This window comes from Macaca nemestrina, chromosome 6 (genome assembly GCF_043159975.1).
Source record: "Macaca nemestrina isolate mMacNem1 chromosome 6, mMacNem.hap1, whole genome shotgun sequence".
In the NCBI taxonomy this organism is placed as follows: domain Eukaryota; kingdom Metazoa; phylum Chordata; class Mammalia; order Primates; family Cercopithecidae; genus Macaca; species Macaca nemestrina.
Window position 1 is genome coordinate 170,485,961 of NC_092130.1, and position 20,913 is coordinate 170,506,873.

Below are 20,913 nucleotides of genomic sequence, written 5' to 3' on the forward strand. Positions count from 1 at the left end.
GAACCCGGGGGCGCCGGGCGGGGGCTCCGCGGGGAGGGCCCCGGCGGGCGCTGAGACTTGGTCCGGGCCCTGATGTCCGCCCGAGGGGCGCGGGCCGCGGAGAGCTCGGGCGCCCAGGCCCGGGACGAGCCCGCCTGAGCTTCGGCCCGGCTTGCCGGCGGCGGAGACGCGTTTCTTCCTAAGGCGCGCGGGCCGCCGCGTACCTGTGCGATTGCGCGCGGGCTCCGGTGCCTTGGGCGAACCCAGTTGCACAACTTGTAACAAAGTTTTGGCGGATAATATTTACTTAGAAGGTACAAGTACAGATGTCTAGAAAGAAAATAACAGAAACAATGAAAAGTCAGTGGTGTTAATATCATGGTAATGATTAATTAGAGGCTGCCAGCGTTTCATACCGATTCAAGAACCAAGGAGCGGAAATAATTTTTATCATTAATCACTCAATATGACTTTCACCGCCAGTTTCTTCCACATCCAGATTTTTTTTTTCCCCAAAGGTGCTTTTTCTCTTTTTGAGCAAATCCTAAACTTCTGAGCCGAGGAAGTTAACGCCAGGAAAGAGCGGTCTGTCTTAGAACCTAGGGATCTAAGCAGCCTTCATGCTCCTGCGACCACCTCTTCTCTCTGGGCACGGTTCCTGTTTGCACTTTGGACTCTCTCCAGACGGGTCTGTTTCCGTTTCTACTCTCCTTTCCAGTGGCATTCGGCCCATATGGAGGGACACTGGTGAGAAGATCAAAGGCCTTGGGTCTCAGAAGCCAAGTCACCTCAATGTGTGGATGCGTGGGGTTCTTTTAGGGTCTTAATAGCACACCTTAGTGTCATAAACTCAGTCTTCTAGGAACAGAAGTCTTTGAGAAACATGGCTTCTTTTGGTGGCACATTTGTGCCATTTTCTTGTTACAATAAAGATTCCTGGCCGGGCGCGGTGGCTCACTCCAGTAATCCCAGCACTTTGGGAGGCCAAGGAGGGTGGATCACTTGAGGTCAGGAGTTCAAGACTAGCCTGGCTAACGTGGTGAAAGCCCGTCTCTACTAAAAGTACAAAAATTAGCTGGGCGTGGTGGCGGGCGCCTGTAATCCCAGCTATTCAGGAGGCCGAGGCGGGAGAATGACTTGAACCAGGGAGGCAGAGGTTGTAGTGAGCCAAGATTGAGCCAAAGCACTCCAGCCTTGGCGACAACGCGAGCGAGACTCCATCTCAAAAAAAAAAAAAAAAAAATTACCATTATCCTTCTCTGCTGTCCTCTACTGTAGGGCGGGAATTCCTTGCCCCAGCACAACGAATAGGAGCGGTTCTTTAAATACGTTGCAGTCCAGAGTAGACAATATTTTTCGGTGGTGATGGAAGCTCTCTACGACAAAACTAACTGGCACTAGAAAAGAAAAATGTCTAACTGATGCCAGAGAACTTAAGAGGCATGGGGTTTTAGAAAATCATTCCACTGGGTGGAAAATGGGCTTTGGGGGAATTTGTGTTGCATTGGTTTTAAGGAAAAAAGAAAAAAAAGTACCTCAAAGGGAGATTTTTTTTTTAATGGGATTTCCTTTAAGGATAACTGACTTCTATTCTACCACAGCGGGACCCTGTCCTCCATGGGGAGGAGCGCCTTGATTTCCACCTGGGGCAGGGCTGCCTCCAGGAACTGCGCTGGCCCTCGGCTCTCCAGGACCTGGATTACATTAAAGCATATCTATTGGAATGATACAGAACCAAAGTACAGTAATTAAATTGCATACAGGGATATACCCATATGGAGGATTTCTTTGTTTTGTTTTTTGTTTTGTTTTATTACTTTTTTTTTGAAACAGAGTCTCACTCTGTCACCTAGGCTGGAGTGCAGTGGCATGATCTTGGCTCACTTCTACCTCCGCCTCCTGGGTTCAAGAGATTCTCCTGTGTCAGCCTCCCGAGTAGCTGGGATTACAGGCACCTGCCACCACGCCTGGCTAATTTTTGTATTTTTAGTAGAGACCGGGTTTTGCCATGTTGGCCAGGCTGGTCTCGAACTCCTGACCTCAGGTGATCCACCCGCCTCAGCCTTCCAAAGTGCCCATATGGAGATTTTTAAGGTCAGAGGTATAAACTGTACATACTCACTCCCTGGGAAAAATTTCTTTCTGGACTCTGGTTTTCTTTTGATTGCAGAGTAAACAGCTAGGCTTTGTGAATTACAGAGAAAGTAGCTTATTTACCCCTCAGGAGGGAAGAGGCAGCTTATTTGTGCTAGTGTAGCAGTGAGCTTGGGTTCTGAGTTTGAGGACATCACTTCACGCTTCACTGGGAGTCAGTTTTTCTCCTTTATGAAATGCGAGGTTTGGGCCTCGGGGCAAGTCGCAAGGAGGGGCTGCGTTTGCTGCCGTGACTCTCCTGGCCCTCTTCAGCGTCAGGGTACCAGCACTGTTCATCCCACAGGTAAACTCCTCTAGTGACTTCAGGGCAGCTCCTTTAGACTTATGGGGTGAGCTCTTGGCTTGTGGCTGTCACCGTCTGTCATCTGTCTCCAAGATGATAGTTAAGAGGAGGGGCCTGACGGCAGCACCCCTCAAATGCCAGCAGCACCCCTCAAATGCACTTTCCCAGGTGTTACAGAGGACTCTGTGTGTTTTTTGGCAGGAAGCTCCGGTGTTCTTGTTTAGTCTGGCATTGCCAGACAGTAGGTAGCTCTGAAGGGTAGATAGTTAAAAAAAAAAAAAAAAAAAAAAAAAGGCGGTCCACTGCAATAAAGGATAATCATCAAGGATTGCCAAGAGCACAGTTCATAAACCAAAATCACTGCCTTAAAAATGTTGAGAATGCTTTCATTAAGTGCTTAAATTGAATAACAGACTTGTGCCTCAGTGCTCAATCAGAAATAATAAAATTCTCTTACAGTGACTATCTTAATGTTCTTTTGTGTCTTCTCTTTATTGCTGTCTGGCCCATATCTCCTCCTGTACATTCCTGCAATCCCCTTGTTTTCCTTCGTGCTCTAACCTTTGCCTGTCGTCTTCTTGCTTCCGGGGTTGAGTCTTCTCCATCTCTTTATTCCCTGGGGCAGCACAAAATACTTAATAAGTGCTCCTGAGTTTCCCCAGGGCCTCTTCTCACCCCTCACTGCCCCCATAGCATACCCGGCCCACAAGTTCCTTGGCTCTGAGCGCTCTCTACTGTGCACAGGGATGCAGGTGGTCCTCTCAGCCGGTTCAGGCAGCAGACTAGTGGAAACACTAATGAAGTTTGTTCAGTGTCACAATGTGCTGACACACTTCTAAGCACTTGGCACGTTTAACTCATGAAATCAGCAGTCATCTTACTGTTGAGATACCGAGCACAGTGCCATTTAAAAACGTGACCCAGAGCCGAGTGCGGTGGCTCACGCCTGTAATCCCAGCACTTTGGGAGACACAGGTGGGGAGAGCACCTGAGGTCAGGAGTTCAAGACTAGCCTGGCCAACATGGTGAAACCCCGTCTCTACCAAAAATACAAAATTAGGTGTGGTGATGGGTGCCTGTAATCCCAGCTACTCCGGAGACTGAGGCAGGAGAATCTCTTGAACCTGGGAGACAGAGGTTGTGGTGAGCCAGGATCACGCCACTGGACTCCAGCCTGGGCGAGAAGAGCGAAAACTTAGTCTGAAAAAAAAAAAAACCTTACCCAACTGTTTGGACTATCTGTTGCCAACTCGCCTGAGCTAGTGACCTAGTGGGAGCAGCTAGAAAGGCTGTTGCCTTTTGGAACTTCAGCAACCCGTCGGACGACTCTATCACTGGCCAGGTGCCTCCTCCCAAGGTGGGAGACGAATGAGGCAGTTTGTAAAGGCTTCTGAAGAGTGTTAGAGAAAGGTGCCGTGCAAATACAGGTATTGTTATTTACAAGTGATGGATGGCACTGCATCACGTCCTGGCAAATGTGCTGTCGTCTGCAGTCCTCTGTAAAAGTAATCCAGCCTTAATGATTTGAGACCTCACCACTGCTCCTGACTACAAAATCTTTGCAGAGAAATGGGGTGAGACTGCTTGTTTGATGAGTTATTGCAAATGCAGATTAGCAAAGTTAGAATTAGCAAGATTCTGTTTCATCTAACAGCAGTCATAGCATTCCATAGCAGAAAGGGGCACCTAATTATAAGCCTTGCTGTTACTCATTTCTGCCAGTCTTTGTGAGTCTGTGGCAGTGAGATGGGTAAAATTTCTTTGTTAAATACATTTTGCTGGCCCCGTTCCCCTCCATTTCCCAGTGGAGCCAAAACCATGTGTCAGTAGAGTTCTCATAAATCTGCTACATGATAGCTTTGAATGTTACTAATCTTACATATGGTTTTCTTTGAAAAGCAGACTCTACATCCCCTCTCAAAGTGAATTAATGGAAATATAAGCACAGTTGTATTTGTTTCAAGTAAAATGGAAAATAGACCATGTTACTTTTTTTAGTAACTTCAAAGTAACTTAGTTCTTATACTAATTGATCCTTCAGACATGAGTTAAGGATGCCTTTCAAAACTCGAGTGTAATTCCCCCTGAATTTTCTCCCTGAATTATCTCCCTGCAGAAAGACTTTCAGATTATCGATTGCTAGAAACGGAAGACTAATTTGTCTTCTATTAGCCCTGCGGTCACAGATTTGCTAAGCATAGTCCCAGTGTCAACCAGTCAGGACCATAGATTGAAGGGTCCAGATAAGAGGTCTGCTCTTGTTCCCAACATGCCAAGGAAAACAAGACCCCTTAGTTAGCACGGTTTTTTTTAAGAAGATTTCTGTCAAGACAGCCCCTGGCATTTCGCCTCTTCCCTAGCCTTTTTTTTTTTTTTTTTCCTCCAGACAGGGTCTCACTCAGTCTTGAGTGCAGTGGCATGACCTTGGCTCACTGTCACCTTGGCCGCCTGGGCTCAAGAGATCTCACCTCAGTGTGGTGAGTAGCTGGGACTACAGGTGTGCACCATCATACCCAGCTAATTTGTGTACTTTATGTAGACACAAGGTTTTACTATGTTGCCCAGTCAGGTCTCAAACTCCTGGGCTCAAGCGATGTGCCCACCTTGGCCTCCCAAAGTGTTGGGACTCCAGGCATGAGCCACCACGCCCAACCTTCTCTAGCCATTTTTGGTTATCTGTGCCTTCTCATGTCTTTGGTGAGTGTCCTTTTCATTTCGGCCAGTGCCCTGTGCATTCTTACTTGGTTATGTGACTGCTTTCCCCTTCCCAGCTTCAGAAATCTTTTTTGTTTCTATAGAGAATATTCACTTTTGTATAAAGTACTAGATTAGGTATAGAAAATGGTACTTCGTCTTGTAACAAACAACCTAAATTCTCAGTGGCCGAGCTAATCCAAGTTTATTTCTGTCCTGGGGGGCGGTCTTCTTAACAAAGAACAATTCAGAGGCCCAGACACCCCCTGCTGCATAACACTAGCTTTTCTTTTTTTTTTTTTTTTGAGACGGAGTCTCGCTCTGTCGCCCAGGCTGGAGTGCAGTGGCGCGATCTCGGCTCACTGCAAGCTCCGCCTCCCGGGTTCACGCCATTCTCCTGCCTCAGCCTCCCGAGTAGCTGGGACTACAGGCGCCCACAACCGCGCCCGGCTAATTTTTTGTATTTTTAGTAGAGACGGGGTTTCACCGTGGTCTCGATCTCCTGACCTTGTGATCCGCCCGCCTCGGCCTCCCAAAGTGCTGGGATTACAGGCGTGAGCCACCGTGCCCGGCCCAACACTAGCTTTTCAATGTGTGGCTGCTGCAGAGGGGATGAGTGTAGGTCACCGTGCTGGGGTCTGTATGGTGTGGCCCGCAAGTGGTGTGTGTCATCACATCAGTTTCCTATGGCTGCTGTACCAAATCACAATACACTTAGTGGTTTTAAATAACACAGTTTTATTATGTTACAGTTCTAGAGGTGAGACGTCCCAGATGGGTCTCACTGGGCTAAAATCAAGGTATCCACAGGGTGACTGGTTCCTTCTGGATGCTCAGGGGAGAATCCATTTTCTTGCCTTTTCCAGCTTCTAGAGGCCACCTGCTTTCCTTGGTTCATGGCCCCTTCCTCCACAAGCCAAGGAAAGCTTCTTCAAAGGCAGCAATGACCAGTCACATCCTCACATTGCACACTCGGATCCCTGATTCTTCTGCCTCCCTCTTTCACATTTAGAGACCCTTGAGATTACATGGGCCCATCTGGGTAATCCAGAATAATCTCTTCACCTTCACAGTCTGTGATTCTAAGCACAGAATAGCAGTTTCCCTTCTTTCTTCCTCAGCTTAAGGTCAGCTGATTAGCAACTGTAATTCCATCTACAACCTTCATTTCCCCTGGCCATGTAGCCCAGCACACTTACAGGTTCCAGAGTAGGGGAACATGATGACATGATGCTGCCCACCAAAGTCACTTTTCCCCATATGGTTGGGCAGGACCCAGTTTGATGCCCCCAATCCAACTACGGGGAAGCCGGGAGTGGGACTGGCAAACACCTGACTAGTCCTTGCCTCAACCAACTCCCAATGCCAGCTTTTACAAAGCACCTCCAGGCAGCAGATCCTACTTTCCCCTAAACTTTCTGAAATCATCCTCCCTATACTCAAGGATATACATGTAGCTGCTCCATGTACCTCCCAGCTTGAAAGGGGCCCAGTCAGCTGTCCGGCAGGGTGCCCATCCTGGCCCAGTCGGTACTGAATTTGTCCTTTGGGTCAAAAACCATGTCATGGATGGAACACACACTGCTGTGGAAGATAGAGTCAGGCATTACTACTTCAGAGTCAAAGCTCCATGGCCCAGGGGGGTCCCACTATGTCTCTGAACTTCATTCTTTAACGGGGTTGCTCCATGTAATTTAAGAGCCTTCTCACCTTCACAGTCTATGATTCTGAGCACAGAATAAATAGCAGTATGAAGCCAACAAGAGTGCAAATTCAGGAATGTATCTGGGGCTCCGGCTCATTTTTTAGCACAAACCATTACTTCTAGCTTATATGTGCACATGTGAAAGCTCCTGTAAGGGCTCCACTTGGTCTGGGGGCAAGGTTCTCATTGGGGTCTTCAATAACTTGTATCTGTTATTGGGCCAGACTGTCAGCACTCACTCTCTGCGTACGTTCTTACCGCCTCTCACCTCTTTATCCTCTCCACTTTTTAGGGTTCCCACCTTCAGGTGCATGGGCTTCCATAAACGTGAGTCTCCACTTGCCAGTGATTTTCCTCTCTCCTGGTGGCATCATTCTTCTTAACTAAGATAAGCCATAGTCTCTTGCTCTGTTCACATTGGGAAGTTCTACCCACCTAATCTCACCAACCCCTTTGCTTACCTGCCAATACATTGCTCTACCTAAAATCCTGTGGTTTAATCATAACCTGCAGCAGTGGTGGTTTTCTGTTTTGTTTTGTTCTTTCCACCGGAACAGTCCTCAGAACCTTTCATCTCTTCTTTTAGGTAGAAGAGCTTCCCTTTGAATAATATTTCAATAACTCTTCTCAGGAAAGAACAAAGGTAGCATATACTTGCGCGTCATGCTCCAGTACCTGCAGTGAATGCTTTTGGGACATTTGTGTGAATTAACAGCCCTTCCTAGTCCCCTGCTGTAAACCGCTCCCTGGTTCATGGGACTCTTCCGGTATTTCCCCTTTCTTCTTCCCGCAGTATCATTTTCTAGTGTGCTATTGAGCACTAGCAGATAGCAAGCCACCAGTGACTCCGTCTTACAGCCAGGCATCCTGACACCTGAGGATGGATGCTTGGCCCAGGATCCCATGTAGTCATTTGCTTCCCTGGTGTTTGCTTACCTCCCGGAGGTGACCATGGGTAAAGCTTCCTCCACCCCCCTTCCCATTTGGGCGGGCAGCTGCTCTGAAGAGAGCTTTTCATTTCAAACTCACCTTCCCTTATCTAGGTAGGGTAATAACCTGGCCCTATCTGTAGGCCGTTCCTTTGAGTTACTCTCAGAAGCCATGGTGCCCTGTTTCCTGGAAGGAGTCTGAGCAAGGAAAGGCTTACCTATGATTAAGGGTGGAACCCAGTCTGCTGCTTGCCAGCTGTGCGATTTGGGGCCACTAGCTTCCGCTTCTCCCTGCCTCAGGATCTACTCTGTGGGGCTGCTGTACAGTGGAAAGATGCGTGGACTCCACGTGGTTAGAGCAGTGCCTGGCACAGAGTGGTGATGAAGAGAAGTTAGATCTGTAATTCTCCAGAAGCTTCCTCACTTAGGTGCTGATGTAGTGACAGAGGTCCTGGTGGTGATCAGCACCACGGTGGGCAGGTGCTTTACAGGGCATGGCCTTCATTCCCCAGCAACCCATAGGGCAGTGCTCTTTAAGGAACTGCTGTGAAGAGAGGGTGAAGAACTGGAAAAGCACCAACGATTTGAGGACTCTAGAGGCCTCTCTAAGTACTAAATGTTAAATTAAAAACCCGTTTAATAAGACTAGCTAACAGTCGAGCACATCCTGTGTACCAGACCCTGTTGGAGGCATTTCATGTGTGCTAACTCATGTAATCCTCAGTTGGCCCTGAGAGAGGGGAACATTGTCACCCTTTCTTCATAGGTGGAAGACCCTGAGGCACAGGGAGCTTCAGCAACTTGCCCACACACAGCCACACACACACACAAGCACATACGTAGGCACACATGTGCACAGGCACATGCACACACAGGCAGAACTGGGATTTGAACCCAAGATTCTGGCTCCAGCATCTGTGTTCTTAGCCGCTGCACAGCATTTCTGCTAAGAGGAAGCTTATTCTTTACATTCAAAGCTCTCATTTGAATAACAACCACCACAACAAAAATCTAAGGTTTTTCTGTTTCTCCTAAAAATACTTATTTGCAAATCATTCTGCAAAGATTTCTGCAAAAGTAATTCTGCTTTTGTAGTTTTACAAATGAAGAGTTCTAGAGACAGTGATGCAACAATCATAATAAATATGTGCTGTCATTTTTTTGGCAGTATTGCAAGTTAAAATGAACCTGTCTCAGCTTTGAGTTATTATGATTATTGCCACTTTTTATTGCTACATTAATCACCAAACATACTGAGAGGGATTAATGAAGTTAATTGTTTTTAGAAACTAAATTAAATGCAAGTGCTAATGCTGGGTGACTGAGCCCTGACATTGTGTGCTTATTTCAGTGGAGGAGTGGACAGGCTGCTCTGCAGGAGCTGCGGAAGACTTGATCATTTCAAATGTCACCTTGACATTCATCATTAGTTTTCTTTGTAGTTAGTTGCACAGCTCTTTTTATTTTTACTTTATGAACACATCTGTGAGTTATAGTTTAAAAGTTTTACGTGTGCCAAGTTGAAAAGATTCAGAGATCATTTTTAAATGGGCATCTGTATTATTGGTTCATCCTGCCTTAACAAAATACCACAGACGGGGTGGCTTAAACCACAGACATTTATTTCTCCCAGCTTGGGAGGCCGAAGTCCACGATCAAGGTGTCGGCAGCCCTGCTTTCTCCTGAGGCCTCTCTCCTGGTCTTGCAGACGGCACTTTCTTGCTGTTTCCTCACAGGCCATTTCTTTGTGTGTGCACATCCCTGGTGTCTCTTTCTCTTATAAAGACACCATTTCTATTATATTAGAGCCCTACCTCAATTCCTTATTTTAACTTGATTATCTTTTAAAGACCCTCTGTCCAAATACAATTGCAATTTAAGGGTATGTCAGGACTTCAACCTATGAATTTGGGGGGTATACTATTCAGCCCATAATAGTATCTTTCATCAATTTCTGATGAGTATGGGAAAGAGGTGGGATAGAGCGGGGAGGAAAATTAATTTTTAAAGAGCATTTAGTGGGACAGTTCTTCTAAGCTCTTCCTTGGGCCCAAAACATTCATAACTCTGAGATCCTATGCTTCAAGAGAGTGGAAAATGACCCTAAGGTGTAGATAATTGTATTTTCAGTCTCCATTTCTGATTGGGAGGCCAACTATGTAGGCTGGGAAATCTTAGATTAAAAAGCTGCCTGCAAATGGTAGTTCTCTTCTGTTTTGTCTTTGGCTTTTTGCTTTTTTAAAAAAATTTGACCTTGAAGTGAAAGGAATTCCTAGAAACCCAAAACGAAGAAAGAACTGAAATTCAGACCTTTAGCATGAGAGGTGGGCCCACAGGAGGCAGGGAATAGCCAAGGCTGGATGCTCAGAGGCCACACCCCTGGGGAAAGGGTGGAAGAGGGAAACCTGCCCAGTGGCCCTGGGAGGGCCAGGAAGCCGGGCTGTGTCAGCCTGGGCTCTACATGGGGACAGAAGTCTCCTTGAGAATTTGTAAACAAAGGTTTGCGTTTACATGAGTTCTGTTCATATTTGCACTGTTTGGCAATTTGTCTTCTGAGAAATCTGCCTTGAAAAGGATTTTCAGACACCCATACTCCTGACTTGACAAAAACACATGTAGCATCTCCCCAGAGGGTTGCTGTCATCACAGGCCCCATAAGATCCTTACTGGTAAAGTCCAGTGAAGACAGATTCCTCCTCCACAGTCTCCCAGGACAAGAGCAAGAATCCACAGACAAAAACAGACAGCAGAATTAGACTCCAGAGGACTTTAGAAAATCAAATAATTGGATATATAACTAAAATGATTATATAAAGGAATTGAACGCACAAGAAAAGAATAAGACCCCATCAAATACAGACCTAGTGAATTTGAGACAAAAGCTCTAGATTTTTAAAAAATGATTAAAAATACAATGATTAAAAATCAATTGATGGGATATAGAGCATATTTTTGAGAGAATTACTGAACAGGATTCTGTTTCCTTCTGCCCCAAGTAGAATCTCCTCTCTGTTGATAAGAGGTGCAGGCAGCGGGGAGATGTTAGTTCTAAACCCAAGCCAGCAGAGGAATGGTTTAAACACAGTTCTTCATTTTCCTTGCTCTCTTTTGCCCTTTTCTAACAGCCAGCTGCTGGGGCAGTGCTGGTCCTGGGAGCAAATGTCACCACCTCCCTCCAGTCAGGGGCTGACAGAGTCTTCCAGGGAAATGGAAGACCAGTAAACCTGAAGCATGTAAGCCCCAGGCTGCCTCTCCCATTCTCCTTCCCGTTCATCAGCGGCATAAAGAAACTTGGCCTGGACTTTTGTGACTCAGCAGGGTCCACCCCAATTTAAAATGCCAGAGGACATGGTGTGGCAAGTTGACTGTATCATGATGTTAGCCATCTTGTGGCGGAGACTTGAAGGGTAAAGCTCTCAGTAAGGCCTGCACCCAGAGCCTCGGGGGCCAGTGACTGCAAGGAAAACAGCCCTGCTTTCTAGCCAGCACCCCACTCTCCCGAACACCTCTCTTTCAACAGTCTGAGGAGGTTTATCTCCTTTCTGCAGATGAAGCAGGGAATCTTTGAGAATCTGAGACTCTAGTCTGAGACCACATAGCTAAGGGCATGGAGGAACGTGCTGACCCCAAAACACATGCTGGTGGCTACCATGTGAGGCTGGCTTTTTGGATATAGGGGCAGCCAGCTTTTCCAAATTCCGTTCCATGGAACACTGTGGTCTTGATGGAGGATAACTGGTATTATACCAAAAAAAAAAAAAAAAAAAGTTGTGTGGTCAGATAGGCTGGGGAGAGCCGGCATGCTCTATGCCTGCCGTAAGTCTTCCTCATGCAGGGTAGCACACTAAGGGCCAAGAAGGTCTCCCTTGGGGAAACCTATTTAATTTTGTTCAACCTAGCATTTCCCACTCTTATTAGATCCTAGGTCACCCTACCCCTTACAACACAGTATTAACATATTAGCCATAAAGGAATTGCAAATCAAACCACAATAAGAGACCACATCACACCCATTAGGATGGCTATAATTAAAAAGACACACAATAGCAAGTGTTAGGAACATGTGGAGAATTGGAACCCACACACTGGTGGGAATGTGAAATAGTGTGGAGGCTTTGGAAGACAGCTTGGTGGTTTTCAGAAGGATAAATTCAGAGTTACCATGTGGCCTGGCAGTTCCATTTCTCGGTATATACTCAAGGAAATGAAAACATATGTCCATACAAAAACTTGTGTATAAGTTCTTCATAGCTGCATTGTTCATAATAGCCAAAAAAGTAGAAACAACACAAATGTCTAATTGACAAGTGGAGAGATACAATGTGATATATCCATGCAATAGAATATTATTTGACAAGAAGAGGAATGAGATACTTACATGTGCTATAACATGGAGGAACCTTGAAAATACGCTAAGTGCACGGAGCTAGTCACCAAAGGCCACATATTTTATAATTCCACTTATATCAAATGTCCAGAATAAGCACGTTCAGGTGACTGGCGGCCTGGAGTTGGGAGGGGTGGAATGGAGGGTGACTGTTCATGGGTGTGGGGTTTCTGTTTGGGGTGATGAAAATCTCCTAAAACTGATTATGGCAATGGTTGTACAATTCTGAATGCACTCAAAGCCATTGAATTACACCATTTAAATGAGTGAATTGTATTCTACATGACTTACGTATCAATAAAGCTGTTTTTTGAAACTAAGTTAACATTGGCCAGCAGTAGGCTTTCACAGCACAGTTTGGGTAAAGCTGCAGGAGAAGTTTTGTTGCCAATTGCCTGGGCTCTGTGAAGGCACAGTAGCTGTCCGATGTCACCCATCACCATATCACCCCATCAAAAACATCTTCGATATTTGAGAAGGTAAATTTCAGAGGGGAGGGTTGAGGTGAGCCCTTGTGTTGAGGCTGTGGAGAACTGAAAGCAGCAGCCATGCTCTTTGTGTAGTTTGTGCCCTGGTTACATGGCTGCTCTTACAAAATACTTGAAAGGTGACCAAATAGAAAAGCAAGAGCCTTGGAAAGTTTCTGAGCAGATCTATAGTAAGAGATTATGCTGAGTGCTGTATCATTTTGAATTCACCCCGACAGCCTTGACCTTCCCTAGTTAATCATTGTCATTGCCAGATTCTCCAGACTAACTTGTGGCCATTGAGCAACCAAAACCTTTCCAACTGGTCCCCCTGATCCACAGGCAGCCCCATTTCCACATTAATCCCACTCTGTCTGTTTTCATTTCAGTGAAAGCTGGTGGAATGCGAATTGTGCAGAAACACCCACATACTGGAGACACCAAAGAAGAGAAAGACAAGGATGACCAGGAATGGGAAAGCCCCAGGTGGGACGATGCTGGTGACTTGAGCATGTTTCCCAAAAACCGTATTCAGTTAAACGTTAACATTTGTTCTCTGTTCTATGATTCTGATAACTCCTGGGCTATGTGGAGCCCTGTTCTGTGTATTTTTCCCTTCCTAATCAGGGAGGAGGGGGCTTTGTTCTCAGGGGAGAAATAGAGCCCCTAGAGGTCCTCTTCCCTGACCAGTTACCACGAGCCCACCCTGTTCCCACCCCACATCCAGGGCTGGTGCCCCGTCTGTCTGCACAGTTAGAGACCTACCTCCACCTGCCCAGGTGCCTGGGTGTAGCCAGTGTGCCTTCCTTCCCAGACGCCAGGGCAGGCCAAGCCAAGCAGGAGCAACTGCCTGTGGCCCCTTCGTTTTCTGATGGTGGACACAGCTGCCCGCCACCCTCTCCCCAAGGCTAGACCACCAGAGTGGACAAAGTAGGCAAATTCTTGCACCTGTGAGTCTTTTGTACTCCAGGTTTCTGTTGTCATTCCAGAGAAACAAATACTAACAATTTCTGGGCAGTAGTTTGCAACTTAGGCTTCCATACTGAAATCACATGGAGACCCTTGAGAATTGCCACACTGGTTGAACCTCAGGGGTGGACCTGTCTGTCTGTGGAGCCGGGGCAAAAACTTCTGATTTAAGAATGGTTAAAGCATTTCCTCCCTCAGATCATCAGCCAGATCTAGAATTACAAGGCCATGCCCTTATGAGGACTGGGTGTACTTATATGATACCTCTGCTCCCAACCCTCCTGGGGCCTGCACAGGGGTCTCCTTGCAGACCCCTCCTCCCACACTCAACACCTATTTTCCTTAAAGGTTCAGATTTCCAGTTGGGTTCAGGGAGCTTGAAAGGAATCCATTTCCCTAGACTTTGCAATACGCAAACAGGCACCACTAACACACCTCTGCAGGAACTCGTCCACATAGAAGAAAACACTAGAGCTCTCTACTTATAGCTTGTCTCCAGATGATGTCTCGGCCAGAAGAGGAGAGGGTGTGGAAAGGGAAAGAGGCTGTGGAAAGAAGCTAACCTTGATTCCTGCGGATTAGGTGCATGCTTTTATTTCATTTCATTCCAGCAATCCTGAATAGTAGGTGGTATTCTCCCCAGTTTGTGCACGAGGAAAAAGAACCCCAAAGAGGATATCAGCTTGCCCGTATCATGCATCTTGCTAGGTAATGGAGCAGGAATTTCAACCCAGTTCTCATGCAGTGTTCAGTGGGCTGGGCTTCCAAATGGGTACTTGCCAAGAGCAGGCACCCACATGAGGAAGTGGTACATGTTCTTGGTAACCCTGCCTGTCTGCTTCTAAGTAGCGTTCCCCATTGAGTATTGTCTATAAAACCTCAAGACAGTATGAGTTATGGAGCGGCCATGTGAGGGAAGGACAGCATTTTGGGTGACGTTTCTGAGTGATTATTAGTGATTATTGTCCATTTTAAATCATGAGATTAGCAGTGTAAAGATTCAGTCCCAGTTCTGGTTTTAAAAGAAGACAGTTTAAAGAAAGTGCTAGAATTTTCCGGGCATGGTGGCTCACGCCAGTAATCCCAGCACTTTGGAAGGCCGAGGTGGGTGGATCACTTGAGGTCAGGGGTGCGAGACCAGCCTGGCCAACATGGGGAAACCCTGTCTCTACTAAAATACAAAATCAGTCAGGTGTGGTGGCATGTGCCTGTAATCCCAGCTACTCGGGAGGCAGGAGAATCACCTGAACCCGGGAGGCGGAGGTTACAGTGAGCCAAGATCGTGCTACTGCACTCCAGCTGTGGCAACAGAATGAAACTCCCATCTCACAAAAAAAAAAGAAAACACTAGAATTATTTTTCTCATTGACTGTGTTCACAAAGCTGTGTTTGGAACATAACAGCATTAGCAACTCTCCTATAAGTTCACAGTTGTATATCTGAAAGTCTTACAGCCCAGCTTATTTTGGAATGGAGAAATTTGGGGGTTTAGGAGGATAATACTGCTTTTAGGAGAATAAAACCTTGCACATACCACATAGCACCCCCAGTGGGGTCTGAGGCAGCATATTGTAATCTGTATGTGATGTTCAAACCGAATTAGATAATTTTTTTAAATTTAGGGACTCATGTCACTTCAGGTTAAGTTTTGCCTCAGTATAACTTTTAGGAAACCTTCCATTTTCCGAGCATTCTTGAGTTTGGGAATTGAGGCTAAGAGTGTGTAAGCTTGTAGTAATTTCCTTCTAAGAAACCTGGGGTGTCGTTGCCCTTCTTCAGAACCACCTGTTTCCCTAAGGAAGAAAGAGGGCAAGAGATAACGCCTTGCCTGGAAGAAAGAGTCCTGGAAAGTTAATGAAACACATGCTTTTCTTGGTGAGTTTAAGTGGAATAAGGTCCCAACAGCTAGTTCCCTGCCTAACACAGTGTCAATACAATGAGAGGTAGGAATTTATTAGCAAGTTTAGAAATAAGGACAGAACAGCCCACTCGTTTTCTTTGTATTGATTTTTTTCATGAGTTGAAATGTAGCTTTTCTAGAAGATGAGCAATTTAAATAAATAAGCCAGAGGATGAACGGTTGAAGAAGAAAGATGGAGCACCCCAGCACTGTAGATTGTAGCATCTTATTTACCTTAAAGATTTGTTCTCTATCTCTAGAGAATCAGATATTTTGAAGCAGGCCCACTGCAGGGTATGGTTTGCAAAGCACATCAGCAAGGCTTTTGTTGATATTGTTCCCTGCAGCCAAATTGCTAGGATACATTCCTGATGAGTGTGTTAGCACTTGTCCTCTTGACTTTGGCTTGGCTGTTTACTGCTGTGGGTTAAACAACTTGACACAGCATTTACAGAATGGGGTAAGCCTGTGTATACTCTTCAGCTATTGATGTAAGGTGCCAAAATAGCCCTTTCTAACACACTCCACCAGGCCTGGTACTCTGTGTAATAGTTTACTTTTACCACCGTGCACTCGCACTCCCCATTTCTCTGGTGGGCTGATTGAATAATCATAATTAATAATCATCATCACTCATTCTTACAGAGTGCAATGAGCTTGGCCCTGTTCTAACTGCTGTGTTCATATTAATTCATTTGGTCTGTGCTACTACTCACTTTGTCATCATCCCTATCTCAGAGCCGGTTATTATTGGCCATTACTCCCATTCTGAATTACTACTCTCTCTTCAACAGCTCTGAGAGTGAAGTGACTTTTCCAAGGGCACATGGTAAGTGGCAGTGCCAGCATTCCAGCGCTGGTGGCAGTTTCCGGATTCCCTATGCTCCTCCACAAGGCTTTGCTTACCCATTGAGCTCTTGTTTTGGCTGGGCACTTGCTAAGTGCTTCACGTTGGATTTAATGCTCATTGCACCCATAAGTTGGTATTACTGTGCCCATTATAGAGATGAAGAAAGCAAGGCTTAGGGAGGTTTCCAACCTAATGATATGTAATCAGTCATTGGCCTGGCCAGGGTTTAGCCTTGAGTCTGTCTTGATTTGGAAGCCCTTGCCGCTGATATGTCACATAAGTCCCTGGATCCACAGAGACTACAATCCTGATCTCTGTGTAAATGAAACTTATTGATTCTGGGGTTGCCCATAACCTTGTCTATGCTCCTGAAACCCATAATCCTACCCTTTTCATGCCTCACCATCAGTAGATGCTCTAATTATCACTTTATAGTAAGGTTTCAGGGGACTGGACTGGTTTTACTTTAGGTATGGAAAAGCCTACTTAATTGCAGAATGTATAAAACACTTAATTATCCTCTTGGAAATGTCTTATGGCATATGTGACTTTCCTATCCACATTACGCTGATCCTAAAGTTTTGTATTTTTTAATTTTGATCCCAGTGTTGTTCAGATATGAAAATGAGTACCTAACACCAAATGCCAGTTTCCTCCTTAGCCATAGATGTACATTTGCAACACTTCCTTTTCCTTGCCAGACATTTAAGACTAGTTTTAAATTTACTGACTCATCTCTGGTGGCTTCCTTCCCCATTAATTGGAAAATCAAGTACTGATTACAGAGAAAAGGGACAAATGAAAGATGAAAGATGTTATTGTGTTGACAGGAAAAAAAGCCCTGCAACTTTTACTAGTAGTTATTTTTCTTGCAATTGTTTATGCAACTCTTATTCCCTTGAATCTTGTAGTTTTCCACAGACTTAAACATAATTTCTTATGCTTCCGAGTTGTTTTGAGAAGCTGTGTTAAAAAAAAAATAGAGCCAAAATGTGAAAATGCTGCCAAAGAATTTCCATCAACCTGAGTTCTAGTTACTGGTGGCTCTTCATGTCCAGGAAGAGTAATAGCCTTCATTATTATTAGCTAATACTTCCCTGTGTGGCTGCTTGGTTCCATCTCAGAGCTGACCCAATTAAGGAAAGTGGTGGTTTTCAAGCCTTTTGTCAAGTGTCATAGATGAAGTAACCAGTTTCATTATGTAAAGGAGAGACCGCAGACATAGAATGGACTTCAGGAGTCAGGGTTCACTACAGAAAACAGTTGAATGTCAAACAGTTACTGACATTCTACCATAAACTGGGCTTGGTACAAGATATTAAGAAGGAATGGGTAACAGAAGGGGTAAACCAGAAAAGAACAGGTTTGGTCACTGACAAGTGGTGGATAGGAAAGGAGTGGAAGGAAGGGAGAAACTGGAATGGGGAATAAGGAACAGTTCTTCCCTGAGCTTGGCTTTTTGCATAGTTCTGACCTAGAACCACGGCACTGTTTCACATACCTGACGAGTAAGCCAACAATGCACATCAACCAAGAGGTGGGAGGGACCCAAAGTGGCACACAAGCACTGACGGATTGAAGGGAGTGGGAAATGCAATTGCTTGATGTAACCAAATTGAGGGGAGTGGGGAGTTATTAAGTAACTTTGGAAAACAACATTTTTAAGTGGTTACTATAAGGCCAAAGACAATAAAGAACTATGCATAAATGGTGTATTTCAGTTAGTAAACAGGCCTCTTAAAGGGCATGGTTTAGCAATTCTGAAATTGCCTTATGTGAATACTAGGATTCAGCAAACAAAGAGCGAAGTTCCTCACTGTCAGAGAAAGAGGTTACAAATAGGAAAGGGAGAAGATCGAAATGAACTTGGTGCTGTTGGATGGGAACTGGAAGTATCTGTATGAACATATGATTTGGATAGATGGACGGATGGATGGATGGTAGATACAAACATACCTATACACATATACAGAAATGAATATGGATAAGAGGGTTAGTGTCATACCTGTATTTCCTAGCTTTGTTCACTGAGAGGGCCTGAAGAACTGACACCCATGCAGCCATAAGTATCCCTGGGGCCCAGATTGTGGTGTCTAAACACCATTCCCCAGTCAGAGGAACCAGGGTTCCTTGGAGAAGTAGTTGATTCCAGGCCACGACAGGAAAAATACTAGATGAGCCTGGAATACACTGTAGTGCCAGAACATAAGGAAGTTCTCCAGAAAGGTTTGGGGCGGGGCAGAATGTTACAGAAGCCCAGCTGAAGGATCTCCTTATATGGCCTTAGCTGGAATAATTTGCAACAAAGTCATAGTATTGGGTTTTTGTTTGTTGTTGTTTTTTTTTTTTTTTGAGATGGAGTTTCACTCTTGTTGCCCATGCTGGAGTGCAGTGATGTGATCTCAGCTCACTGCAACCTCTGCCTTCCAGTTTCAAGCGATTCTGCTGCCTTAGCCTCTGAGTATTTGGGATTACTCTTAGCCTCTGAGTATTTGGCACCCGCCATCACGTCCAGCTAATTTTTTTTGTATTTTTAGTAGAGATGGGGTTTTACCATGTTGGCTAGGCTGGTCTCGAACTCCTGACCTTGTGATCCACCTGCCTCAGCCTGCCAAAGTGCTGGGATTACAGGCATGAGCCACCGGGCCTGGCCGATAGTGTTAGATTTTAACCGATACGGTAAAATAAATATCCACGAGTCCATACTGATATAAATAATTGAATTAATAAGCCAGGAGAACAGATAGCTATTTTTTGTAGAAGAACTCCAGTTACTTAATGTGTAAGAAAGGAGGTAACTAGAATATCACCAGGAGGCGAACAGCACAGTAATTGTTGTAGACAAGATCCACTGATGGATGTCAGAATTAATGGGTAAAAGTTTGAGGAAAAACCCGGTATTTATGTAGTCAACAGGATATTTGCATAGTCTCAAAGTATCTTCCCCAATATATTTGTTAATTACAAAACAGAATGAAAAGAGTGTCTTTACCGTGGAAGCCATGAGAAGCACATTGTGTACAGTATGAAAACGGAAACAAGGCAGAGCACCACCTTCAGCCTCAACTGGGAAAATGCAGGTTGATTGTCACAAAAAATACTATAAAAAGCCTTTGCTGCTCTACCTGTGTCTGTGAGTGACCATGAAGGTGCAACGTGTGTTTGATTTTGGGGTTACAAATAAATTTTAGCAAGTAGGCAAGTTTACAAAAATGGAATACATAAATAGTAATGATGGACTGAACTTATTGTCTCGCCCTTTATAGAACAGCTTTGCCAACCCTCATTTTAACTTAGTCTGCCTTCAAAAACTAGTCTACTACTTTATAAACAACTTAAGAAACTTAAAACAGTATACTTCTAATTACCACTCTACCCACTTTGTGTTTTATCATATACTTCCACCAGTACTATAAAAAATAATGTGCTGGTGATTACTTGACTCCTGGCCTTCCAAGAAAAAAATGTTAAAAGCCCCAATTTGTAGCATTTGTTATTTTTATAGTGTGAATACTCCTACCACAGCCACCCCTCCCCCCCCACAACCTGCTTTTTTTTGAGATAGGGTCTCATCTTGCCACTCAGGCTGGATTGCAATGGCATGATCCTGGCTCACTGTAGTCTCAACTTCCTGGGCTCAAACGGTCCTCCCATCTCTGCCTCCCAAGTAGCTAGGACTAGAGGTGTGCACCACCACACTCAGCTAATTTTTAAATTTTTTTTGTAGAGACCAGGTCTCACCACATTGCCCAGGCTGGTTTCAAATTCTCAAGCTCAAGCAATCCTCCTACCTCAGCCTCTCAAAGTGCTGGGATTACAGGCATGAACCACTGCACCCAGCTACAGCCAATTTTAAACTAACAACATGACATCACTAAACATAGACTTGTGAAGGCATGTATGTGAACAGTCAGCTCTACATGCCAGTGTCAGTCAGCTCCAACACACCACTGACTACAACTTCCACTTATATTGTTATTGTTTTTAATAGTAGCCTTTTAAAGATGTTTAAAGAAAGATAGATATGAAATATCTTTTAAAGATTCATTATGTGCATCTAATGTTCATTCTGTCTGGTGTCCTTTCTTTCTTCCCACCAGGTTTCTATCTGTTTTATTCTCTTTCTGAAAATATTTGTGATAGTAAATGTCTGCTGGAGATGAATTCTTCCAGGTTTTGTCTTTCCAAAAATGTCTTCGTTTTGCTTTTACTTTTGAAAGATGTTTTCACGGCCGGGTAAGGTGGCATTCCATTTTTTCTGGCTTCCATTGTGTACAGTGAGAAGTCAGCCGTAATTCTTGTCATTTTTCTCTGTACGTAATGTTTCTGTTTACCTATGGTTACTTTCAAGATTTTCTCTTTATTTCTGTTTTTCAACAGTGTGTTTGTGATGCACCAAGTTTGGTTGTCTTTGTATGTATCTTACTTTCACTGAGTATTTTCGATCTATGATTTGGGGCCATCAGCTTGGAAAAATTGTTGGCCATTGTCTTTTCAAAAATTTCTTTGCTTCATTTTTCTCTTCTTTTTTTGAGACTCCAGTTATACCCGTATTAAACCATTTGATATGTTCACAGGCCTCAGATGCTCTGTTTT

The 20,913-nt window shown here is 44.8% G+C and overlaps 1 protein-coding gene across 1 annotated transcript in view; it reads left to right on the forward strand.

The window, feature by feature from the left end:
* Positions 1–20,913, forward strand: part of DA (death associated protein) — a 76,751-nt gene that overhangs the window by 288 nt on the left and 55,550 nt on the right. The window contains exon 2 of the mRNA XM_011754339.2: positions 12,988–13,084. Within this exon, the coding sequence (XP_011752641.1) occupies positions 12,988–13,084 (97 nt within the window). The remainder of the gene's footprint in view (positions 1–12,987; positions 13,085–20,913) is intronic.